The sequence below is a fragment of the Anguilla rostrata genome, chromosome 3 (genome assembly GCF_018555375.3).
Source record: "Anguilla rostrata isolate EN2019 chromosome 3, ASM1855537v3, whole genome shotgun sequence".
Classification (NCBI taxonomy): Eukaryota; Metazoa; Chordata; class Actinopteri; order Anguilliformes; family Anguillidae; genus Anguilla; species Anguilla rostrata.
The window spans coordinates 24,049,526-24,077,166 of NC_057935.1; the positions used below are offsets into that span (position 1 = coordinate 24,049,526).

Sequence of the window (27,641 nt, forward strand, 5' to 3'; positions counted from 1 at the left end):
GAGAATTTACAATCAATTACAAAGCTATTAGCCTTGGTATGAAGTTGTCTGCAAGATGGTGATTTTTATACATTTGCCAATTTTTATCTGCATCTTATTATTTAATTACACCGGTAGGAAGTAGGAAACAAATATTATATTTTTCAGCGAGATTAAGTTAAGTACTTACGTGTCGTGTTATGAAGTGCTTTAATCTGAACATAATTGCATTAAGTATGTATGCAATTGTGCCATGTCATTATGGATAAACTGGGTTAGCATAACCTGAGTAACAACCTGATTACTGTATCTGAAAAGCTGTGAACTTAACAGGCTGGAGTTCCATCTGGATACAGTGCAGTGACGGATCAAGGTATGTTAGAGAGGCTTTGCTGAGTGAATGCTGAATGGTAATGTAATCCATAAAAAGTCCATTCTTAGATATGTGGTCCAGTTCACACTGAATGCAGAATTATTGTCGCCTGGACGTGTTTACTGTTACATTGTCCACAGTCTGTGTTTTGTTCAATTATAAATCCCATAATAATATATCTCATGTAGCAATGGGTTTATTCTGGAGTCTGTAAATTCTCCAAGACTGACTGAACGAATTTGTGGCTGTTTAGGTTGATATGTATTCATTTCTTTCATGGGCACTCCATTCACAAGTCTAATGTGTTCACATTTCCCATTTGGTAACTGGGTAATGGGTGGAATGGCTAAAATACGATGTTCATTCATATGCCCAAATACCTATATCTAGATTCCATTTACAAAGTTGAAACTGACTTTTGGATCAGCGGTGTTTTATTTTCATTTAACAATGTCATGCTAAAAAATAAGTTGATAATTACTTCAGTAAGATCAACTCACAATGACCCTGCAATAGAAAGTCCAGTAGGAACTTAAAGATAAAATCTGCCATTTTTTCAAGCTTTTGCGTTTTAAATGTACATTTAAATTTTCAGAACAGCTGATACTTCCTCTCAGCTGTTAAATAGTTTTTTTTTTCTTTTTTGGCAAATGGTTTTACCAGGTACATTTCTGGGAGTGATATGTCTACATACAACAAATACTGCTGATTATTCTTTGATACTCCTTTCTATGTTCTCATTTTACTTTTTGTATGAACACAATCTTTTGTAAACTAATATGCAGGGGATGACTCAGAGGCCCAGATACAGTTGAATCTTATCACAGCTTGAGGTACAAAAATGAGAGCATTTATTTTTTCCTAACAAAGCACATTTTATTCATTTCAATCTTTACAATCTCATAATGATGTGTCCATGAAAAAAATGAAAAAGCACATTGACTTTAGATTGAATCTTGATAGACCTTAGTTCTCCTTTATACAAAGTTTTCATTCACGTGTGAAAAAAGCCTATTACGTGAAAATGTCCAGTTAACATGTGACATTTTGTTTTCACATGTGGATATTTTAATTCACCTGTGAAAATGTTAAATTAACAGGTGAAATTATGACTTTCACATGTGCAAAGGCAAATTTCACATGTGATTTTACTTTGTGAGAGATGTCAGCCGAGTGTGTGATGTAAATGATCTCTCTGCCTGAAGCAGCTCCGCCTGCCCCCTGCGCTGCTGCTTGGAGGCAGCTTGGGCGGGGTGTGCCGGAATGATAACCCTTGGAAGCAGACCGAGAGCCGCCACGCTGGAGCGTCTGGAGTCGGTAATGAGCCAGTTCTCCGGGAGCCTGGACCAGTACGACCTGCAGGACGACACCGATGACCCGGACCTGAGCTGGCCTACTGACCAGTACGACAGGAAGCCGGAGGGTCAGCGTCTGTGTGGTCAAGTCACTGCAAATTAATCAGATTACATACAGGACTCTGTCATTGTCCTCAGAGCCCTTGTTTGCTGCTAAATGGCTTAATTGCTGCTTGATGGTAAACAGGCATTGCATTGTGACTGTAGACTAATATCCACTCTGATGACCACTTGGCTTTGACTGTCATCTTAACTTAACTAACTAAAGCAAATGCCGTATTAGTCCAATAACTCGGACGTGAATTTGAATGCTGTCTGTTCGTTTGTTTCAGAATCGAGTAAGATCCCGTTCCACGCCATTTACAACTTTGTTTCCTTCAAGTCGCTGGACTGCAGAGTTTTTCTGGATCAAGTCCCCATCATTGTTCGGGTAACCGAGGTGGAACGGTTCTCTTCCACAACACGGGCGAGTCTGAAATTCTCCTGTCACAATTATATACAACGTGATTAGATGTATAATTAAGTGCAACAGAGACATCACATGGTATAAAAAAAAGATTTGTCATATTTCTGATAGGAAATATGCAACAATGAAATGATGCATGTCAAAAAGTGACACAATTGTGTTTGCGTGAATAATTCATTGAAATCGTGGGACATTTTCACACAAAACTGACTAGGATTACTCCATTATAGATCAGGTTTTACCCTGATATAGCATGGCTACATCATATTCAGCTTTTTAAATTATGAAGTACAATGGGCAGAGGACTGTCCATCTACTCATACAAGTATAGAGTATTATTCCTTGTTGACTTGATCTGACAAAATCTGTTGATAGGCATTGCTTTAATTAATATTAAGCCATCTCTTCCCCTCTTTGAAACTAATTATCTTTAAAGGTTTTCAATCCCAACCTGTATACAATTGAACTGAGACATGGGGACTTCACATGGAAAGTCAAAAGACGATTCAAACACTTCCAGGCCCTTCATCAGGAGCTACTGAAGTTCAAGGCCCTTCTGAAGATCCCTCTGCCAACACGCACGTAAACACGGCTAACTTACCTCTTAGCACATGCAAGTATTACTCCAGCTTGCAGGGAGAAACAGTAGTCTTCCTATCATTGTATCCTTAAGCACTGATAATGATGTTTAAATATTGCTGTTGATAAGGTGTGTTTGCATTGATCTATGTACTTGCTTATTTAAGGTAATTAAATTGATTAAATTGCCACAAACCTTGTTTCCAATTCTGACATTCCTGCGAATGACTACTTATATCATAAGGAATCAATAAATAAATAAATAAATATCTTGCATGCTAATATGGTATGGATCCATGGTCGAATGTGGAAAGCACTATAACTAACCTTACTTGAATGCCACATATATTTTGTCCTAATGAGGTAAACTATTTTATAGAGACTGTGCCAGATATAAGTTGATATTGGAGATGTGTACAGAGTTTTCTAACAATAGCCCTGCAATTCTCTTAAAAGCCATGCAGTTCAGAGAAAGTCATTCAAAGGTCATAAGTGTTCTCAGGGAGGACACATCCCCACATTACCACAGAGACCCGACGCCTTGGTTAAAGAAGACCAACTGACAAGCAGAAAAGTACAAGTGCATTTTCATTACCGTTTTCATGTTTGTCCTGAAAGATACTATGGTTAATGCCACTTTTTGTGTATTTTCATCTGTGGATAATTTCCCGGCCAGAAAACATGTAGTTGAGTGACATCGGCACAGCTGTCGATTTTGAATCGCCACGACAGCGGTCCCCTAAAGGACAGCTGAGGTGAGGCTGTTGAGATAAGGATCAGGCAAAATGGCTTTTGAACAATGCTGCTGCTCTTGGGCTGTTTTTAATATCATTTTTCTAAAGACTGGCAGGCCAGTACCTGACACTGTGATTGCTTGCTGGGTAGTTGTCCTGTAAGCGAAAAGTGAACTATAGTGATATCTGGAGGAATATTTAATGGTGGAGGAACTTTGAGAAATCCAGCATATAAACCCAGATTTTTTGAGAAATCATGCTTTGCTTTCATTTATAAGCCAAAGTTAAGTAGAAGTGCTCATTGAATCCATGCCATTGTACGCATGGGTTACATAGAACAAGCAGTTCAGGTATCTAATTGGAGATAAACATTTTCCTTATAATATTTTGGGAGTAGTAATGTAATTTCCTTTTTTATTCTTGTGGTTCATTCAGATGCATCTTGAGGATTATTTAAAGAATGTGCTGAAGAGACCCATGTACAGAAGTCACCCTGCAACAGTAAGGGTCAATGTTTTCCACTCTTCAGGAATGAGATTCGTGTGAACAAATGCAATAAATAAGCATTGTCCAAATTGGAAGTAAAAAAGGTGTAACTTCGTTATAAATCGGGAGCACTCTCCTGTACAGTGACCTGTGAAAATAAAATAAATTCATTTGAAAGTTTTGAGACAAATTTTATTGATTTAATTTTACATTGCATCATAGTACAGTTTGTAAGGGAAACTAATGTACACCATTCACAAGAGACTAGTTATCTATTGTGGACTCTGCTAGCCCTGCAGTGGAATTTGCAATGAGATTCTGTTAAGGCTTAGCTTTCGCCTTGCATTTCAGCTTGAGTTCCTGGAGGTGAGCCAAATATCATTTATTCAGGACCTTGGACCAAAGGGAATGTAAGAATATTTTCTGAATGGTTACTAAAATATGGCAGGTTTAACTAAAACCTAGCCAGTGTATTAGAATGTATCGCAGTTCATCTGCGCAGTGGAACAATAGAAGTTCCATTTCAAAAAGATAAATGTAACTTGTTCATTGCTGTGTTTGTGCTTTGTACTCATGCATGGGTATGATCAGCATTTTGATCTTTGTCTTTTTTGTTTAGCTGTCATTTTGTCTGGTGTAACTTCCACTTGACAGTGATGTGTGTTTTGTGTGTTTCATTTTTGGCTGCTCTAAAGTGAAGGGCTTATCCTGAAGAAGTCTGGAGGGAACACCTTCCTAGTATGCTACTGGTGCGGCTCCAACAGTGTCTGTTACTGTTGGTCAAAGAGGTAGGACAGTATTATACTGCTTCACATGCCTCCTCTTCAGGGCCTATGTCATAAATGGATGCATTACTGACATACATGCCTTAATCCTGACCAGTTTACATACATACTTGGATAAAATCTATTCAGGCCAAATTGTGACAGCAGGAAGACTGGGAAAAAATAAGTAAGTTAAATAAGTAATCAAAAAATAGTGATATATAGATGTTTTACCCAGACCATATTGATGGCCTGGAAAATTATGTTATGAGTTTGTTGGAAGGATCAATCTTGACTTTAAACGCTGGACTTGAGTTGATGTGTTGAATCTCAGAGACTACAGCAGCCAATAGCATCATTAGACTTTATAAAACTCAGTGGTGCACATGAACCACAATTCTGAAAACAGTTTTGTCAGCTAATGAATTTTTGATATGATCAAGCCTTCACATTCTTACCTATTCTCTATTTATAAATCTGACTGTTTGCAGATGTAAAGCACGAGTAATACCTGGATAGCAATGGCCAAAGCTCAATTTGCATCTCAAACCCTCTGGCCACAAATGAACACGAGTCTAGTTAACTGCCATAGCTAACCAGATTCAATCATTCCACGTAACTGGGCTAATGTTCAATTTACTCTGCTTAATAGTAAATTGAAGACTTTTGATCCCCTGGCTAAGTTGTTTATTGATATGGCATGTCTTGTTTCATCTGTTTTGTTTGGTGGTGCAGTACTTGCAATAGTTGCTGAAGAAACTTTTGAAAAGTGTTGTAAAATAACATTACTAAAAATAGTTGATGAAAAACAAGAGTGGCAATCAAAAGCAAAATAACTTAAAAAAATTAAGATCTGAATGTGAGACATTGGTGAAAAATTAAGTTCTGGCAAAGTGTTAAAAAAAAAAAACATTTTCAACAACTTTATTAAATATTTAAAGCATATTTAATTCAACTTGAATAAAGCACAGTGCCCACCAGACTTTTTACTTTTTATTTATTTATTTATTTATTTATTTAATGAGGTGGATATTTTATATTTCAGATGGCTGGTGGTGAAAGATTCTTTTGTTCTGTACATGCGACCAGAGGATGGGCAGGTTGGCACAGTCATCCTCTACGATAAAGGATTTCATATCAAAACTGGAATTGAAGAGACTGGAGTTAGACATGGACTAACCGTTGAGAACCTCTGCAGGCAGGATTAACTTTATAAAGTCACGTATCTGCATTTTGTTTCACATTTTGTATTTTCAGCAACCAGTTCCAAGGCCACCCCACCACCTCACTCCCCAAACATTAGTTCCCCAAATCATTCCGGACTAGTGGTCCCTAATCCCTCACCCTGTCCACCTACTCCAACCAATCTCATCCCATCTGGTGGAGAACAAAAAAGATAAGAAATATGAGGAGCATTAACGGGGAAGCTCTAAAATTATACTAAATTAAACGTATCTACACTTGAATTTTGTTTTTTAATCATTACAGATTAACTCTGACAAAAGATAAAGAAAAAATGTATAATCAGTTCAGGAGGAAATCTGTAAATTTTGTAATTTTTTTCTGCAAAAAAAAGAGGAATGACTTGTGATTTTTTGTTCACAATATATTTTTAGGGCGCTTACCATCAAATGCTCCACATACAGACAGGCTTGTTGGTGGGGTCAGTCCATTTTGGAGTTTGTGCTGAAGTACGGTAAAGACTACTTAAAAGAAAACCGACATGGCTCCTTTGCACCTGTCAGAGAAAACATACCCGCTAAATGGTGAGGTTAATGGAGCTAAGCTAACATTATGCACATCCGTTCAAGTTATTATTATTATTATTATTATTATTATTATTATTATTATTATTATGAATAACAATAATAATAATAATAATAATAATAACCGCAAGCGGTAATTAATGGGGTGTAAGCAGAATTTAGTAATTATTAATTTGTAAGCTGTAAGGACCCATGCTGGAGGAATGGTACAAATATTTTCAGTGTCTAAGCATTTCACATGCCCACTGAAAACTTACTGGGTGATGGCAGTCATATTTTCTTCCAGATGTGAAATCTATGATTGTACATCCAATGGGAGACTGACACAACTTGAGTGGTCAAGCAATTGAGGAGTTAGAGGCATTTAAATGCATTTTCTTCTTACAGCGTCAACTCTTGGCAAAAGGCCAACTAAATTACCTTGCTGATAAGAGGCAAGCATTGCATATGTATGCCAAATTTTGTGATGACCAGACAAAGCATTCACAATTTACAGCTGTTTTAGTAGCAACTTTACTAATAATGTATCAGATCAAAATCATACAGATGCCACAACATGAAAAACTATACTGTATGTATAGGACAGGGTGAAAAATAGGCAGTAATTATGGTAGTAGATAGAAGTGTTAAAACATTTAAAAGCAGAATAAACAATGAGCAATAACAGACATTGTGTAGCCTTACAGGTCGACCATACAATGGAAATAAATTGGCACGGTATGTTTGTTGTTACCCCACATATGAATTATTCCCATGTACGATCAGTCTTTTCCTTTTTTTGTCCTCTTGTAGGTTTGTTAATGCTGCTGACTACTTTGACACTATTGCTGATGCCCTGGAAGGAGCAAAAGAGGAAATATTTATCACCGGCTGGTGGTATGTGGCCACCTTACACATGGCTATTTCAACAGGCAGCCATTGTTCCTCCCACACAGCTTAGCATTTATCAAATGCACATGTTTTGCACTTCTACTGCCAACCGAGGAAGAGTATTTACAATTTTCCTATGATTTTAAAGTTTATATTGCGTCCCTTGGAATGGTAGAATGTTGTCCTTTGTTAACAAACTATAATTAGTCTGTTTGGCATTATTATTCTTATTTTTGATGGACTTAAACAGACTTCTCTCATTTGAACTATAAGACAACTGTGTTGTTACTTGTAAATGCTGCTCATGGTCTCTTATGCTTATTAGGTTAAGCCCAGAGATCTTCCTCAAAAGACCAGTAGTGGATGGAAACACTTGGAGATTAGACTACATCCTAAAGCGGAAAGCTGTAAATAATCCTCTAAACCAACACACACACACACACATGCACCACAAACACACACATAATGTACACACTTATATACATTGCTGTATTGACTATAAGTGTTTTAGCTTACTTTTGTTTCAATGACCTTGATATGCACTTTTGTATTTCACTTTGGATAAAAGTTTCTGCTAAATAAATGTAATGTAATGTTACTGTCTGATTATGATAGTGTAATACTGGTATTATGACAGCATAATAATGCTAATTTATCATGGCTTTCATAAAGAACTCTTTATAATAAAGGGCATGTTGAAGCGAAGTAATTTCAAGATGTAATACTCTGAAAACATCAACACATGTATCCAGTTAACGACAGAGGGTTAACATAAACTTATCTCTCTAAAGAGTATTAGATGGTGACTAAATCAAATGCCCACCCTGAGTTTGAGAAGCAAATACAACTGATTTTACTAGTGTCAACCATCAACCCACACCTTGGAAAGATGAAGTGTAAATGCAGGGTCTGAAACTATTTTTTTTCACCTTGTGGATGAAAATATTAGCCAGACACTTGTACATTTTGTCAGACACCATTTTCTTTTGCACAATATGAAAATTAAAATCACAGAACTGCACAGAAAAGCATACTTTGTAAAACATTTTTTTAAATCTTTGTTTTAAGAGAAAATTGGTTTCAGAGTGCTATTTGAATGAACAAACCATAGTAATTATAATATTTTTGTCTATTTTCTTTTAGCTGGGCTTCCAAAGTTAGAGCTAATAAAATATAGAAAGCGTGTCATTCAGTAGTGTATTTTTGACTTAACGGGGGCATATAGGCTGCAGTCGGCACAGAACATAACTTGCTATTCAACCTCAAATATCAACCATTCACGACACTTACCGTTATCATCAAGCTTCCACTTCTCATTAAAACACCATTTCTTTTTTGCTTTGTTCTTTAAGATTATCATTTGTATTCCCCTTTTTGACAGGTTTACCCCAGCGATGTGTTGCCCAATCTTTTTCGACATATGATTAATGTTAGTTAATTGGCTATGATTCTCACAGAAACATGTTGGCTAACGTTAGGTTACCGCTCAATACCGTTCTAGCAGGTGCTAACCACTGACACATCCAAGTAAAATATCCTTACGAACGTGAGGATTTGTGGGAGTCTCGTATTCTGAAGCTATGCTTGTGATTGCTGTAACCTTCCAGGTAGCCTATGCTTCTGGGAATTTTTTCAGATGGTTGATTTCTACATGACACAGTATCTGGTAAATTGGTCCGTTTTACCCAACACTGACATAATATATCTGCATTTGGTGGGTGGCCGGGTGCTAGTTTCAGAGCCTGAAGATTGGTACATTTTTTCCCACCTTGTTTCTTTGTCTGCCTCCACAGGAACAAGGAGTGAAAATATGTGTTCTGCTTTACAAGGAGGTAGAAGTCGTCCTTGGCATCAACAGCGAGTACACTAAGAAAACCCTCATGGGGCTGCACTCAAACATCAAGGTAAGGCCCATTCCAAATGGATGGAAATATGGGTCAGAGGGGAGGGCGTGGTTCTCTAGTGCCATTGTTAGAGAAATCTCAACCAATCATCATCGCTGTGAGTGCAGAACTCCAACATGGCTGTCCCTCAAAGGTATTCCCTGACTTCAAAATACATTATAGCTGGGATCTAACTCCAGGACTAGGCTGCTTCAGCACTAGAGTTCTTAATGAAAGTAAATGACTGAAAGAACCACCTGAACCCCCAGGATTTCTGAGATTCCTGATTTGCTCCTCAATTTAAATAAAAAGAAAAATGTGCCTGGTTTGCGCTGCTATTAAATAAAGCCTGAAAAATGAAAAATTATTTCATTAAAATATGCACCATTATTAGGTTATATATGATAGTTTTCAAGTAATTGCAGACCGTTATCAAAAATATGCACTGCCTCTTTAACAAAGCAGATTAAATGGCCTCAGCAGTGAGCCAGCCAGATGTTAGTGTTGAGCTGGGTGGTTAGATAAACAACCCTTAACACAGAAATTGCAATGTGGTCTTGTTTTAAAAGCTATGAGACAACACTTACAACTGGCAGGGTAACACTTAACAATAAGATCACGTGAATTGGCATTAACGAATGTAGTTGTTAACATGAATTATCGATGTTCAGATGCATTAACTAATATAACCTGATTATTTATACATTGGCAACACATAGCATAAACTCATAATTAGTTAACCATGAACAAATAAATGAATTGTTTTTCTAATACCTGCATTAACTAATGCAGTTGTTAACATGAATTAATGATGTACAATACATTAACAAAGTGGTACAGATTAACTTTTCAGTAGGTTGTAGTTACTACAAACTACATTAGTTAATGCCAATTCATGTGACCTTATTGTAAAGTGTTACCGTCCTCTCTAATTCATCCCCCTGCTCAATTGGCTTGTAAGGAGACCGATGGCTGCTCAGACAACCAAAACCAGCTGATCACCAAGAACTGACCAGCCTGTGGCTTCTGCTTTGCTTTTCTGGAAATTTCTCAGCTGAGAGGGAGTCAGAGGGCAGAATTAGCTCACAGTTGAGGCCAAAAGTTTACATTAGTTTTTTCAAGAGGAGCGGTTTCTCAGATTAACCTCACTCTGGAACACATTAAACTAGGTCAGAGCAGACCAGAATAAAACAGTGGCCAGGGTGTTACCCTACTGGACACTTTTATGTCACATGGTACATATACTGCCTGAGCTAACTTCCTAATGTAGTGGTCCAACATTTAACCTACATTACATTACATTACATTACAGGCATTTGGCAGACGCTCTTATCCAGAGCGACGTACAACAAAGTGTATAACCATAACCAGGAACAAGTATGACGAAACCCCTAGAGAGAAGTACTGGTCCAAGTGCAGGGAACAACCGCATAGTTCAACTTGGACCCTGAAGGTTAAACTGATTAACACTAACAACGAGAACGGCAACAACGCAGTCTATGGAAAAAATACAAGCAGTAGTTAAGACGTATAAGACGTATAACAGAACTTGTCAGTTAACTTGTCTCTAAACTCAAAAAACCAATGTTTAGCAACAGGGCTAACTGCTTAACATTGGATGTGGTTCTGGCTGTTTACAGGTCATTCGTCACCCTGACCATGTCCCATCCACTGCTTTGCTGTGGGCACACCATGAGAAGACAGTAGTGATCGACCAATCAGTGGCCTTCCTCGGTGGCATTGACCTGGCCTATGGGAGATGGGACGACTGCCAACACAGGCTGACCGATGTGGGGAGCGTCAGGAGGAGTCCCCAGCCGAGCCCTGCCCTCTCTTCAAATTTTACCAGGGCAAGTACTGTTCATTCCATTGTTATGATAGTGGTAGAGGGTGTCAATGTTGCATGGACTCTATAACAACTAAACCATCATTGATTCAAGGACAAGTATTGACTCAACTTCTGTGAACATTATTGACAGCAAAACAGCAGAACAAACTGAATTTTCTAGTTCTCTGAAACCTGGGCTTAAAGATTAATGTGATGGAGTAATTATTTCAAAATGGTGTAAGTGTAATACAGTATGTGATAGCAAGCTATATAGCTGTCATCATCCATTTCTGTTCAAATGTGTATGTGTGTTTAAAAACAAAACAACCCAAAAAAAAAGCTATAATTTAGTGTGAACAGCTTTACCAGAAGGATACTTGAATAAAAGCATGATACCATACTATTGTGTGACGCATCAATTAAGTTCATGTGCAATTTTTATTGTTAAATGTTGTCATCTAATAGAGTACCAATTAGCACAGTATGTTTGATCTCAATTCAGCAGACAGTTATGCTATTCTGAGGAACAATGACGTGGCTGGTGAATGTACTGTAGCCAGGTAAAATTATAGAAAACGAAATCCTAATTACTGTGTCTGGGTCTACCATCAATGCTAACAGATGATAGCTGTCCTTTCCTCCAGCTGAGAAGCATTTCTAGGCCCTACTACCGCTTTCTTATTCTCCTTGAGACCCAAATTAAACATAAAGGTCTTGCATGGATGAGTGAATCATCAAATTACTGCCCCCTCTAAATGGGAAATTATGTACCCATTATAGGCCACCTTAGCCTGTCTGATTGTCCTATTAAATATGTCCATGGCTATTAAACAGATGTTATTTTACTCTTTCCATGGGGCCAGTTATTGCATCCACTCAGGCCATTTTGGACTATGATTGAGAGGCAGGATCTGTCAATTTTGGGCTCCTCATTTGTAAAACCCTTTAATGAAATGCCTCCATTTATTTTACAACTGAATGAATGAAGGAACGGGGTTGTATTTTCATGTATACAGAATATTGCTGTGACATTCATTATTTGTCAAATAGGCTGCGAACATTGCCTCTGGAGCACACTCCCATTACCTCTAAATAAATGATTCACTGAATCAGTGATGGGAAGATCAGTACAAAAGCCACTAGATATATTCAGTATGCAATAAACTTCCCCAACAGATAGAGGGGTTATGCTGGGGCAAATGCAATACAATTGTGAGAGAAGGATGTACGGATGACGTGTATGTTCCACAGCAGTCTGCAGTGATACCGGAGGAAGAGAAGGCTGGGACAGAGGAAGAAAAGCTGGGACGAAGGGCCAGAGACATCCTGAGAGACCTGGAGAATGGAGAGGGGTGGGGCAGGTGTGGGGCATGTGAAAGAGGCGGTGTGGGACAGCAGGGGGAGAACAGTAGTGGAGTCCTTCCCAGCAGCAGGCTTCTGAGCACACACACACAGGAGGACTTCAACTACTGCGCAGAGTCCGGTAAGAATAATGCACACGCACACACATACACACACACACACACACATACTGTACACACACAGTTGCCGATCTCCCAATCAGGACAGGGGTTCTGTTCATCTTGAAATGTTATTTCATACATACATCAGGCAATGTCATGAAATGGTGTCTTGTTCTCACATTTGCCCCCCTTGCCCCTGTTGTCTTCTTGCCCCACCACCAGAACAGTGCAGCAGCAGGAACAGCCTCAGTTCCAGGACCGTCCCACATATGGAGCGGCAGAACAAGAACCCTGCCCTTCATTCCAACCAGTCTGAATCCTTCCGTACCCATAATTCTCTCCGTCTGCCTCAGGGTAGGTACCTCCAGCAGGAGCCCAAACGTATCTGTTAATGCAGGATAAGAGGGCAGCACCTGTAGCAATGCAGTATAATGTTAGGTAGCTGGTCTTTTGACTCAGAGGTTGCAGGTTTGATTCCCAGGAGCAGTCACTGCCTTTGTACCCTTCAGCATTGAAAGATCCTTCTGTATAAATGAATTGTATTTTCTGTAAGTAAGTCATGTGAGAAATGTCTGTTAAAGGTTAATGAAGGATGTGTGTATGAATTTGTTCTGCTTGTTAAATTCTGATGATAACAAATGCAGTTTTATTTCATACAGTCGTGCATATCTGGGTTTGAGTGAACACATAAATTGAAATTCACTGAATGGTTTGGAAAAATAAACATCATAGACACATTTCCGTTGATGAGTTGCAGTTGATGAATTGTATTTCTGGTAATTTCCTGAATAGACTGGATAGAAATTGAATTGACTGATACTTGTTGACCTTTTGTTAAATATTACTGGTCTGTTCTACCTTCTCTCTCGATGCACCCCTAGAGATCAGCTCTCTGAGGAGCCACATACGCACCAACGAACTCTCTGGAGAAGCACGGTTCTGGCATGGAAAGGACTACTGCAACTTTATCCTGAAAGAATGGGTCAAACTGAACAAGCCCTTTGATGGTAGAGTAATTAACAGTCTCTATGCATTAAGCACATTTTTGTTTGTTTCGTAAGCAAGCCCCATCCTCGTCATTTACATGATCTAATACAGCCCCAATTTTTTCCAACAAAGAACACTCTGCTTGTCTAAATCAATGATGCGCTCTCCATCCATTCATAAATGGTCATTTGTTAGATTAAAAAGGAACACCAAATCATTGCATTACCAAGCATGTATGGCTTATTCGTGGTTGAGGCAGGATCGATCAGCTCTCATTATCACAAAATTTGGAGAGCAACATTTATTTATTCATTTATTTATTTTCCTGTTTCCATCATCAAGCTTATGAACAGTAATTACTAGGTGCAACACTGCAGAAAAAGCAAATGTCTGACCGATCCATTACTTTTAAACCTCTTGCCTTTTCAAGTGAGGAGACCATCAGTTGTCTAAAAGAAAGAAAAGGAATTTCATGTCCAGTACTATCATGATCAAGCAAGCTGTTACCTTATGTAAGAAAATAAATATGAACTATTGTGTAAAGGAGGAAATGCTATATATTTCCATGCATAGCATGAAACAAAAACGTTTAATTTGAGATTTATGGTTTACATGTAATACTAGCCTTAACCAGAACCTTACCCAACCAAACCAGACCATACCAGTAGCCAATTCTCAGAACTAACCCCACGTCCGGGCCAGGTAATTATTCCTAAGGTGTAGCATAATTGTACAGAGCATTATGCTGGCTAACTATTTTATGTATCCCAGTGTGCTTTTAGGCATGTGTAGAATTCAGTGCTCTCATGCATGGGTGTCCCTTTTTAATTATGTTTGTTTGTTTGTTTGTTTGTTTGTTTGTTGAAGACTTTATTGACCGGTACAAAACACCAAGAATGCCTTGGCACGACATCGGGGTGGCCGTGCAGGGCAAAGCAGCTCGAGACATTGCCAGACATTTTATTCAGCGGTGGAATTTCACAAAAGTGGGTAAAACGATGGCTTCTGTTTTAATGGATGAATCTTAACAACCTTCAAAAATATTTTATGTACATAAGGTTGGAATCATGAACTATTTGTATATTCATTCCTGTTGTCTAATTATTTTCAGAATCAAACATTATTATACAGTATGTTTTAAAAATACAATTAACAGGCAATACATATATGTTGCCTGTTTAGTCTACATAATTAATACAATTGGAATAGTATATAATACACAATCACTCAATAGTTATTTTTCATCTGAAATACATGCTTTGAGCCCCGGTTTCTCTTTCTCACTTACTGTAGTATAAATATTTTGTAAGAGAAAAAAGAAAATGCATTTATATAATCACCTGGTGTATGTGATTTAAATTTGATCGCTAAAATAAATCCCATGTATGGTTTCTGAAGCTCTTTAGAACAGGCTGCATTAGCTTGAGATGAGCACCCTCTGCTGTTAAGCAGTGTGCACTTGTCTATCTTCCATCAAAGAATGTATCTTCCGTCAAACAGTGGCTCTGTTTCTCTCAGTTTTAGGGACTAGGAGCTTTTTAGCTCTGTGATTTCGATCAGAACTTGGACATCACGTTTCAGGTTAAACTGTAAATAAACAAATCAGTGTATGGAAGACAGAACACACAAACACACACACACTCACATACAAATACACACGCACAGACACACACACAGAAGACTTAATTTTAGGCTTTCTGAAAATTAATCAAAGATAAAGAACAATCTCACTTAATTCTGGGATGGAAATCTGGCCACCATAGGTAACAAAATATGTTTTGCTGCACCAATTTTCTAAATGCATTCTTTCTAAAAGTGTTTTGTAAGGTTTGATGGAGGGAATAAAATGAATCAGTGAGCGTACTTCGACATGAAACAACAACACAACGTTCAACATAAATATTTGTTTAAAAAATAATTGTTGTAATACCCTAGCTGCCTGTCAGGATTGTAGACACTATAAAAATTTAAAATCAGGTATTTAATTGTGCTCCAGGAGGGAATTATAATAATATTTAAATGCATATTTTAACTCATAAGACATTCTTGTTCAAAATTCAGCTGCTAACAACTTCCTTTAAAACAAATATTTTACCTGTCTTCTTGTTCACCAGGGTATCTAAGTAACTGATGCTGAGCTGTGACAATTTTCAGTCAAAGTTTCATTAAAAACTCCTTGTTAGTATCATACGCCACGTACAGTGTTATATTCATGGCTAGTTGCGTATGTGTATAACCATTCAGTACAGAAACCAGTCGTAGCTGATCAACTATACTAGGAATGTACCTGGCATTGCATACCCTTTTTTATAGCCAATGCTTTAATGCACAACAAAAGGCCACATTGATTCATAACTTTGATTAAAATATTAACATAAAATCTGAGTTGTGGCAGTGGCAGCTCTTGCAAAAAATATACAGTGAGCTCCATAATGTTTTTTTTTTTTCCTTGATTTGGCTCTGTACTCATTTTTGAATTTGCAATTAAACAGTTGTGTTTAAAGTACACATTCTCAGCTTTTATTTAAGGACATGTTTATACACATGGTTTCACTATGTAGAGATTACAGGACGTTTTATACAAAGTCTTCAGGGCACCATCATGTTTGGGACGTATGAATGTTCTGTAAATGAATTATGTTTAGTAATTTGTTGTATATCTGTTTGAGGCTAACTGGTGGTTTTAATCCTGCAGTGTAGCCCAGACCTGGGTCAAATACATATTTGTTTTGGATTCAAATACTCTTCTACGCTTTACTGATCTTGTCTGGTATATTGGAACTAATGAAATACTCTGAAAAAGTGCAAACCCTGCCTTCTGGTCATATCGGCGAACTCAATTACACCAGGCAAGATCAATAGAGCACAGAAGAGTATGAATTCAAAACAAATATGTATTTGACCCAGGTCTGGTGTAGTGTCTGTAGTTCTGTTTGTGAAGTCTTATGTGGACAGTAGTCACTGACACATCCATACCTGCCTCCTGAAGCATGTTTCTGATCTGTCAGACAGGTGTTTGAGGGTTTTTCTTCATTATGGTGATAATTCTGCAGTTATCAACTGTAGAGGTCTTCATTGGCATATTAGGCCCTTTACGATTACTGAGCTCACCAGTGCTCTCGTTCTTCTTAATGATGTTTCAAGCTGTTAATTTTTGTAAGCCTAATGTTTGGCCTATGTCTCTGACTCGTAATGGTTTCCTTGACTTTCAATGGAATGACTCTGGCGCTCATTTTGAAAAACCCCAATAACAGACTCAATCAATCAAAATCAATGAAAAGAGATACTGAAAGCTCTCTTATACCTGCATTAAGGAAGCAACTGAACACACCTGACTAATCAAAAACACCTGTAAAGCCATTTGTCTCATTATGGTGCGCTGAACTGGGGTGACTATGTATAAAAAAGTGTGCTGTAATGTCTACATGGTGAAACTAAAATTTATTAAAAAACTTTAATAAAAGCTGAGAATCTGCACTTAAACCACATTGTTGGTTACAAATCTAACATTATGGAATACTGAGTCAAATCAAGAAAAATGTCTTTCTCTCAAATATGGAGTTCACTGTATATGCTTAATATTAATACTTAATAGTAATCATTTCACCAGTGTTTATGTACAACTACTTCCCTGGGATAAATACTGATTTAGTTTTCTGTTGGGACTAGTAATATGGTGCAGGCAGCAGTGGCTTTCTGTGACTGTTGTGTGACCTGGTTATGCTTATCGAGGAAGAACAGACTGCCTGTTAAAGATGATAGAGAGAACAAAATAAGATTTGGGAGCGCTTTAGCTCCCCACTAACTGTTCTCCATTTATCACAATCAGCCCCGCTACTTAAGTCAACAGACAAGGCTAATGTACCTTCTTCATTTTAAAGTTTTTTTTTTTCTTTAATGAAAAATATAGTGTCACAATAATGAGATAAGACAGCATTTTAGCACACTTGGCTGCAATTATAAATCTTTTTTTAATCTGGTCAAATTCAAATTTTTTAAACAACAATTTCCTTGATTACTAAAATCACAATCACATGACTTTTTTTCTGCAGCTGGTGAAGAAACGGTCGAGGGCGACGTGTTATCCCTGCTTGCTGCCGAAATCACTTAGTGTGCCCACAGAAGTTCCCTCGGATGTGGGAAAACAGACGCTGGCCTGTGTACAGGTAGTAAGAGATCTGTGGCCAAATCTGTATCAGCCAGATGTCTAGGTACCTTCCTATGGTGATCAGGACAACAGAATCACTGGCTGCCTTCTGACCCAGACCCAAGACCCATCTCATTAGTCTGCATCTCAGCCGTTCACATCCTCTAAAGCCATTGCTACTTTATAAATTCAATTGTTATAGCGGTGGTAATGCTGCATGATATTGTTTCTCATTTCCAACGACTGTGTTATGGTTCCTGGTTGGCATGGTTACCAACATTAGTGCTTTAATGACATTGCACAAGCTCTGTTTGTTACTCGTGCTAACTCGTGTGGGTACGCTTATGCTGTCTTGCATTGCAAGCCCTTCTGGAAAAGTGCATCTGCTAAATGAGTTTCATGTAGTGTAACGCGATGTACTGAGAGGTTATCTGTGGGTTAACTGTACTCTCTGCCTCATTCAATCCCAGGTCCTGAGATCTGTTTGCCAGTGGTCCGTAGGTTCAAAGATCCATGAGGAGTCAATTCACCTTGCATATATCTCTGCAATCCAGAACAGCGAGCATTTTATCTACATTGAGGTGAACACAGCTCAAATCTGACTGTACAAAAATGTGCACGACTACACATATAGCACGCATTTAACATGTAATGGTGGTTTTTATTTTGCCTGATAAATGGCATCTACCCATCAGCCTTTTAATACCTCTGGTGCTAACTTTCTCTTACAGAATCAGTTCTTCATCAGTTGTTCTGACAAAACCATCCACAACAGCATAGGTGACACCCTCACAGAGAGAATACTAAGAGCCCACAGGTACGGCTTTAAAAACTAAAGCATCTCTGCATTCGTCTGGGTGTACCAGTGACTGATGTTTTTTCATCAGTCTTTTTTTTTAATGAGTCTAAATATATGTAACGAGAGAGATGGATGTTCTGTCACTGCAGGGAAAAGAAGAAATTCAGAGTGTACGTGGTGATGCCTCTTTTGCCCGGATTTGAAGGAGACATCTCCTCTGGAGGGGGCCAGGCCATCAAAGCAATCATGTACTTTAATTACAGGTACTCACAATTTTATATTATCCTATGATGACAGAATGTGCCACAATTTCTCTCTTCATAAAGGCTAATGATACATAACATGCAAATATTATTATTATGATGATTATTATTATGATGATTATTAATATTATTATTACTACTACTACTATTATTATTGGCAGTAGTAGTAGTAGTAGTAGTAGTAGTAGTAGTAAAGTAAAAAAAAAAAAAAAAAAGACAAGCAGTTGGTCTGGCACTTGTAGAGAAGTGATCATGTGCTTCTTCCTTAGGACAATGTGCCGGGGAGAGCACTCCATCATTGAGAGACTCAAATGTGTGAGTAAGTAGACATACTACCGCCACTAATTTACTTCAACCTTTGTTCTCATTTTAAGACATTAGCTATATGATTTGTCTTAAAGACAAATGGAGACTCATTACTGGTTACATATATCTACTGCACAGAGTGTATTAATAATTTAAGGCCATTGTTAAAGGACAAGGAATTATGAATGAGTAAGGAGTAGTCATGGTCAAACACACAATTAATAAAACATTTGAGTTGAAGCCCTCAGGGGAAATGTGGGAATTAGTAATGCTAGTTTAATATGTGTCTGTATGTGTGTGTGTGCGTGTGTGCATGCGTGTGCCTGCCTTCATGTGTTTGTCTGTCTGTCTACATGCACGTTTGTGTGTATGCCGGTTGTGTGCATGCATGCTTACATGTCCACACAGTGGCTGGCATCTGGATAAACTACATCTCTTTCTGCGGGCTGCGAACTCATGCTGGTCTGGACGGAAGACTGGTCACTGAACTCATCTACGTCCACAGCAAGCTGATGATTGTGGATGACCGCACGGTCATCATCGGTGAGAGGGGCAGCATGCCCTGCCTATACATGCACTGTGCACCAAGTCTTTCATACATAATACCAGATGGGAGGATTACTCTTCACTCATTGTAAGTCTGTTGCTTTGTTAAACTGAATAAGGAAAGGTGTATTCCATCCGTTGCATTAGCTGGATATATGTATCCAAGAAGGAGGTCACTGTGCATTAACCAGCTAAAAGGCTTTTATTTTGCACCATTTTGCATCTGTGTGCTCCAGACGTCTTCGCAATCTGGATTGATGCATTGTCTCTATCCAGTAGATGGCACTGTCCTCAAGGATAGAGCAGGGCACTTACTCTGATGTCTGCACCATTGTACAAAATGTTTGTATTGTCGCTGGCAAAGCACTTCATTAATTTATTACGTGTTGTTTGCTTGAGCCCTGTCACATTTGATTGTCTTCCAAATATTTATTATTATGATTTATGTTGTCGTACAACATAGCATGTTTCACCTTTGTTACATTTAACTATATGTCATGTCATTATTTGGGTACTCAAATGTCATACAACCATGTCTGCTGCTTTTAATACATTGTATGAAAAGCACTTCATAAATAACATTAAAGATGTATTAAAATATATATTTACTGCAGAGGTAAAAAGACCAGGGAGGCATTTCTCAAAGTTAGCCTTAAATGTTATGACATAACTCAAAATATTTGCAAATGTTAGCTGACTAACTTAGTTCTGCTTCATATATATGTCCTGCCGATCTTTTCCATGTCACTCTGACATCTCTCTGCTCCTCTTTGCTGTGACAGGCTCTGCTAACATCAATGACAGGAGCATGCTGGGAAGGCGGGACAGTGAGATGGCAGTGGTGGTGGAAGACTCTGAGCTCCAGGCGTCAGTGATGGACGGAGAGACGTACCAGGCTGGGAGATTTGCACGCTCTCTAAGGGAAAAGTGCTTCAGGTTGCCTGAATGTGTGACACTGCTATTATTAGCCTTATGGAAATTGAAAATATTGCAATACATTGAAATAGATGTTGAACATATTACACCACTTCACAATACTTGGACAAATGCACAAATTATTATAATAAATTTAAACACCGCTCTTATAATTTACATAAAAATCCACATATTTACAAATATGTTGTAGTATATTCCATGTCTGTAAAAAAAAAAAAAAAAACTTGAATGTAAATTGGCATCCACTTGCCAGAAGGCAAATATTTTAGCAATCATTTAATTTGAAGACTTTTCTTACTTTCAGATCATTTGGTTATACATTTTGAGCTCTTTGTTCTGCTGGGAGGTATGGACTCCAAGGTCTTGTATCAAATGCAGACTGTGTCTGTGTTGACTGTGGCCAGCAGGTTGCAGACCTGCAGGGTGATGCATAATTGGCCATCATATCACCAAGGGAAGTAGGGTTTCAATTGGTGAAAGTGTCTCACAGTCAGGTGCCGTCCATCTGCACATGGAAAATCCTCCTCTGATTTATGTCTGTGCAAGCTGGACTTGTGTATGAAAAGAAGCACTAGCTGGACATTTTGGAAGCATCTGCTTGTCTGAGTGCTCTCAATTTGATAGCAGAGATTGCGGCCGGCCAATTTCATTGGAAATTTCGAATTGGGACAACAAGGGAGGAGAGCATAAAACATATGCTTGTCTTTATTCAGGATGGCATGTGTATATGATGGATGATTCTTGCAATCTTTTAAACATCAAGACTTGCCCTTTCAGTAAGAAAATATTGCCATTAAAATCTAGCGTGTAATTCCTCAGGTATGAGTGGAATAAGGAGCAAGCGCATGCACAGATCCAAATAATCTGGTCTATTCTCTCTCCCAGGCTAGCCCTTGGTCTCCTGGATGACCCCACTGTAGATGTCAGTGACCCAATCAGTGACAGGTTCTACAAGGATATCTGGATGGTGACAGCTGCAAAGAATGCTAGTGTGTATGACAAGGCAAGAAGCAGCCTGTTGGCTAAACACTGTTTCCATTGTGCCGCTCTTCTTGAAGAGATGCGGCATTGTTTAATTTGGCATTTAATGCCATTTGCTACTATACATTTACCATGTGATGTTGTGTCTGCAGTACATATCAGTAATAAAATTACAATAGACTCATGCTATAGGATTGTCAAATTCCAGTCTTGGAGTTTCTGTGGGTCTTGTAGTTTCTTTTCAATCAACAGCCAGGTCTTGGATTCAAAGTTTATAGACTCTATCGGTAGCAAATCAGTTTTGGAACACGACAAAAACCATCAGACCCTGCACCTATCCAGGACAGGAGTCTGGAGATCCCAGCCATACATAGAAATGCGTGATAATAAAATGTAATCCTCTCTCTCTGTTGGGAAATGCAGGTCTTCCGGTGCCTGCCAACCGATGCCGTCCTGAACTACAAAATTCTACGGGAGTACGTGTCACACCCCTGCATGGCCACAGAGGATCCTGCTCAGGCCTGTGAGGAGCTGAGGAAGGTGCGCGGCTTCCTGGTCCAGTTCCCCTTCTACTTCCTGTCAGAGGAGAACCTTTTCCCATCCTTTAACTCCAAGGAGGGAATGATGCCTATTGAGCTGTGGACATAGTCTCACGTGAACAAAAGACTGACTGGGAAGAAAAGCATTCTTCCCAAGATGATACCAATTCTAATGAAGCTGTACACAATTCTTTCTACCTTGTATATTTTTATAGAACATTTGTGCTGTGATATAAAAGAGATCAGATTTTGGATATTCTCCTAACAATGAAAACAATAATATCTACCTCTTGAACCACTGGGGAAAGACATATACATTATGAAAGACAAGGGTTGTCTTATACTATATAATAGATATGTCACAGACAAAGGTATTAGAATGTAGGAGGACATTGAAAACTTTTGGTACACTTTGTAATTTTTCCTTTATTATTACTATTATTCTTGTTTTGTGTTACTTGTAATAAGTTACTTCATTTGTTCATTCATCAAGCGTCTTTGAGACCATGAAAAGCGCTATATAAAATAAATGTATTGTTATTATTATTATTATTTATTCATAAGATGCTTTATTTGATACATTTAATGGAACATGGACGGATGTTGAAATAAAATATTGGGACAGCTAAAAAAAAATATATATATATTTCTTGTTTTCTTTTAATGTTGCTGAATTGTTTGTTGCTTAAAAGTCACCAGATGGTTCCAAAGACTTAATTTAACCTTCAGAATAAAACATATTGTGGGTGATATTTTACACACATATGGCACAACTTGATGAAAGTTTTATTGCCAGTACTTTTATGGATGTCATAAAGGTCTGTTTTTGTGGTGTTTGGATACTGGCCAGAATTTTCAAGCACTTCATTTAGAAGTATTGAAATGTTTCTTTTGAAATGAGTGGAAATTAACAATTATATAAGTTGCCTAAATGCTGTTTGTAGTGGTCTAGTCTAAGTTACGGGGTGAGATTCCATCTGGGTCAGGTTGTGTGATCCATTCTATATGGAGACAGGAAACGTAATCGGAGAGTCAGTGCCTGACCTTCCTTGTGTTTTGCAGTCACATGTTTCAGAGCTCAGTGTACTGCACAAGTGAGTCCAATGTGGAAGGTGACATCAACTCCAAGATTCAGAACAAGAACATGATTGGTTCCCCTGTGCTATAGACCTGGCTCTTTGTGTAGGCAGGCATTGTGATTTTGATTGTCATGGATATGAGCCACATACTGTACACAGTCTTTCATTCCAGTCTCTCACTGTGACATAGGAGAAGAGGTGTTTTGTTGACTGACCTGCAAAGGAAGAATCTGAGTGCTGATCAGTGAATAGAGATACTCTTGTGTAACAGATGGAATGATATTATATAACTGAATGCGTTGAAATACTCTTAAATATCTGTTTTCTCAAAAGCCTGAAATAATGTGCACAATGTGCATTTTTATTGTGAAGTCTAACTGACTCACCACTGTTTTGAAATTGTGATGGCACCAGAAGTGTCAGGTTATGCAAAGTGATACTTCAGTGCCACACTTGTCAGAAGGCTTGAAATTGTCAGGAGCCAGCCTTTTAAATTCTCTCTGTATTTAACAATAGGGAAGGCTTGACTGCCAGATGGCTCAGTAGGTAAAAGACAAGATACAAGATGAGCCCTTGAACTCAGAAGTTCAAACCTCAGCTATGCCATTACCTGGGTTTAATTCTGCAAAGAGTCTTGGTATGACTAACACCTTATTTCTATCAAACTTGTCCAAGCTCACCTCTGTAGCAGTAGCCCCCCCCCCCCCCCCCATTGCAGGGGTCTCAAATCACTGCTCTCATTTACTCAGCAGTTGACCATTGACTATTTTACTGCTTCAAATCAAATCCGGGAGAGCCACAAGGTCTGCAGGTTCCTGTGAATTCCTTGCTGTCAGAAGCCAGTTTAGGTCTTGGAAAAAAGGTGCATAGATGCCTTAGTCAATCAATGATTTAATTAAGCAGTTAATTAAGTACAATTCATTAGTGCTGGAACATACCAGAAACCAGCAGACACTGGCCATCCGGGATTTAAGTTTCAGAAGCCCGGAATAGAGGGTGTGAAATGGCCTATAACTCAAAGAGGATAAATGAGAGAAGAGTATACATGTCAGCTGCAGTGCGGTGTGCATGGATATGTGCACCATTTTATTTATTTTTTAATTATGAAGATGGCACACCATTGATGTAGCAGCTTCAGAACCTATTCAAATATTTTTGTTGTTTTTGTGACTGTAAAGGGTTACGTGTATCCAAATGTCTCGTTATCTCATTATCAGTTTAGTCATGTGTTTTTTTTTCTTTTTTTTTCTGTATCGGCATGACAATAGCCTTCCTGTGAATAGCAAAGAACAAGCTCACTCAGGTTGTGTTCATAAGTATTCACATAATGTAGGTTGAGGCATTCTGGGAAATCAATCTGTCTTTTTTCACTCAATTAGGTAGGCAGACTACTTGACAGAGGTAGAGATGCAAATCTGGCCGTGCAAAACAGAAATGCACGCATCAACATCCATTCTTGCTTCTATTGTGCCATAGCATTAAGAAAATAGCTCACAGTGTTGTGATTGGCAGGCCATAACAGTTCCTCCTACACTGTCAGCTGGTAATATGGCAGTAAAATGAGTCTTGGTTTTATGATTCTACAAAAACAACAATGGAGAATAGTCTTAAACTATTAAACTGTTAAACAATGGGCCTCATTCATAAAAAATGAATCTTGTTCTTAAAAATGTTCCTATGAAAAACCAATATGGGATTTATGACACGTGCAGACATTTGTTTTTCTGCATATCCCAGGTGTATGAGATGATGAATTCTGACTGTTTGTAAATCTTATACACACTACTGTTCATGTGATTAGCATAAGGTAACAGTCATGAATAAATACAGATAAGAAAAAAATGATGGGTGCCGAAATGTTCATGGAAACGTTCTTGCACACAGTTTACGATCAAATGTTATTGTGCACGTTTGTTTTGTAAATGAGGCCCAATGCATTTATAAAGCATGGACATTTAGATTTGTCATTCCAAGGCTATACAAATAATTATATATATATATATATATATATATATATATATATATATATATATATATATGTATGTATGTATAACACACACACACACACACACACACAAAACAACAGATAGATAAATAAATAATACAAAAACAAAATGAAACACACACTTACCACCTTCTGTGCCATTCATGCAGCACTAAAGGGATGTCATGCCTTGAAAAGAGATATTTCTACAGTGATTGTCTTTCTAGAGTGACGGATTGAATCAAACCTTGGCTGAACCCATTTTAAGCCTGATACTGTTGAAAGTCCATGTATTGGCTGAGGGACAGTGACTGAGAGAAACTCTGTAAAAGGGAAATTACAGGTTTGAAATGTATGATGATTTTGCATCAACACATCCTGAAACACTAGTAGAATTTTTTAAATGGTACAAATCAATGTCTGTCTTATGTAACCACATAATGCACCAAACACAAATTAACATGAATACTGGTTTAAAATGTAGGAAACATTTCTAAATAGAAGCATGCAATAAATCTTTGGTTTGGCATGTGGCCCAGAATGACACAACTCAGCTATTGCGGCTGTACACGTATACAAGTGTTACAACGGTGTCTGTTGACAGCTGCCGAACTGAATTTGGAAAGTTGTACTTCCCTCTTAGTTTTGTTTTATTTGTTATTTTCCTTTAGTTTCTTTATTTGGATAGGATATCACCTTTAAGGAATTGGTACTGATACTGATACTAGGAATTGGTAAGGGGATGAGGTGTGCATGAATTGGACATGCGTATGGCTGCTGTTTTCTTTTTCTCTCTTCCCATGACCCTAATGGGTAGGAAACAACTGTTAGTGGGGGTGACAATCAGTTTAGGGAGAGACAGTTTTTGGTGAGACAGTTCCTCTGACGGTGGCCGCAAAAACTCAACATTTTTGATTATCATTTATTTAACCCGAGTAGTGATTTTTCCCCCTGAAAACCTGTGAACAACAAGGGCTGGTCGCCATTCGAGATTGGCATGGCTTGTGCTAGCCGAAGTGACGTTACTGCAGTGAAAGGTAAGCCCCCAGTTCTCAGTTAAACATTGCCCACCAGCAGTCTGATTTAGTGAAGTGTGAATCATAACTCTCAGACATAATGAGTTTAGGACTGAAAGCGGAACTAAGATAAGCTATATTTTATAGGAACATATCAGATTTAAATTTATCCACACAGACGCACATACTGCGCACCCACTCTCTCACACACAGAAGCACACACACGTACACACACACACACACACACGCACACACACTCCTTTGGACCTTCTCTCTCTCTTGCAGTATAATTGTAATTGGGGCATTGCTTTCTGTGGGATAATTGATCAAAGGCTTATGTTCGCTATGCAATAGTCTTCGCAGCTCTCCAGGAACCCACATTAACCGCCCAAAGAAAGCATGAATTTTATATGCACCTTATGCTGGCTCTTAAAAAAAGTAAACAGCTATAGAAAAGTAATACATCACCTTAATAACATGCCACAGCCTCTCACTTCCTTTCAAGCCTGAAGGCTGCCTGTGGAGGCCTGGCATTATACTGTATGTGATGCAGCAAGTTTCACCACATTCAAACTAAATAAAACAGCTGCAGTATCAGCTGACTCAGGTCCTCCAAGGCAATGGCTTTGGGGTTTTAACTAACTGTCAAACATGATTGCGGTATGTCTAGTGCAGGGGCACACAGATTAAGTCAGTTGTCTGACTAGAGACCACACACCTAATTGAAAGGAAGCTACAAGAAGCTGACAGAAATTGTGAGGACTGTGTGCCCTTGGTGTATTATCTAATGCCCAGATATCCAAAACGACTTCAGTAAATTTCATAATTTTAAATCAAATCCAGCATTTCTGCTCTGAGCCCTTATAATTGGATGGTATATTGTCCATTTACAGTATGCTGTTCAGCTCCCCAAATTCCAAGTTAGATAAGTATTGGATGCTTGAAAATCTGCATTGCAAAGTACGACTCCAGGAGTTTCACTGCTGTCAACCGCGTAAAGAATGATGTAGGGTGTAACTGTGCAGAGGTGTTGCATGACTCAGCCAAATCAGCCAGCTAGTCTTCCCTCTGGAACCATGATGATAAAGCTGCTGCTTGCTATTTCGTTGGGCTGCACCGTCTGGAATATTTGTGGGAAACCATTTTCAGGGGGTGCCATCACACAAAGTGATAAAAATTGTATAAAAATCTAAGCTAGACTGACCCCCCCCCCCCAAAGTGTTAATTTTCTCCCTGATTGCGTGTCTATCGTACCCGTTTTTTTTTCACTCTTTTAGAGTACTGTGTTAGAGATTCCTTTTCATGTTTCATGTTAGTAACTTTTCACAGTGCAATCAGATGGTTTCAGTCACCATGATTCACACAAAGCTAATATAGATATAATTTTGAATAAATTAAGTCATTAATTGGAGACCATTTATACATGTAGAATTGCAGATATTTTTTTTGTTTTGTTTTGTTTTTTGGCAGGGCTCAACAGTTTTCTATCAGAATCCAACTGAGACAAAAAGT

General features: G+C 38.3%; 1 protein-coding gene across 1 annotated transcript; it reads left to right on the top strand.

The window, feature by feature from the left end:
• The first annotated feature begins 1,028 nt into the window (after positions 1–1,028).
• si:ch211-168k14.2 (phospholipase D1) lies at positions 1,029–22,596 on the top strand. The gene is made up of 26 exons (XM_064325243.1): positions 1,029–1,775; positions 2,040–2,173; positions 2,610–2,755; positions 3,209–3,326; positions 3,922–3,987; positions 4,324–4,382; positions 4,668–4,760; positions 5,782–5,934; positions 6,353–6,502; positions 7,295–7,378; positions 7,698–7,779; positions 9,166–9,276; positions 10,896–11,153; positions 12,227–12,566; positions 12,769–12,900; positions 13,428–13,553; positions 14,401–14,519; positions 17,586–17,699; positions 18,151–18,261; positions 18,412–18,497; positions 18,629–18,742; positions 19,012–19,061; positions 19,457–19,591; positions 20,377–20,530; positions 21,416–21,533; positions 21,935–22,596. Exons 1-26 carry the CDS (start codon positions 1,616–1,618, stop codon positions 22,157–22,159), a joined length of 3,438 nt encoding a protein of 1,145 aa, XP_064181313.1. The 5' UTR covers positions 1,029–1,615; the 3' UTR covers positions 22,160–22,596.
• The last annotated feature ends 5,045 nt before the right edge of the window (positions 22,597–27,641 follow it).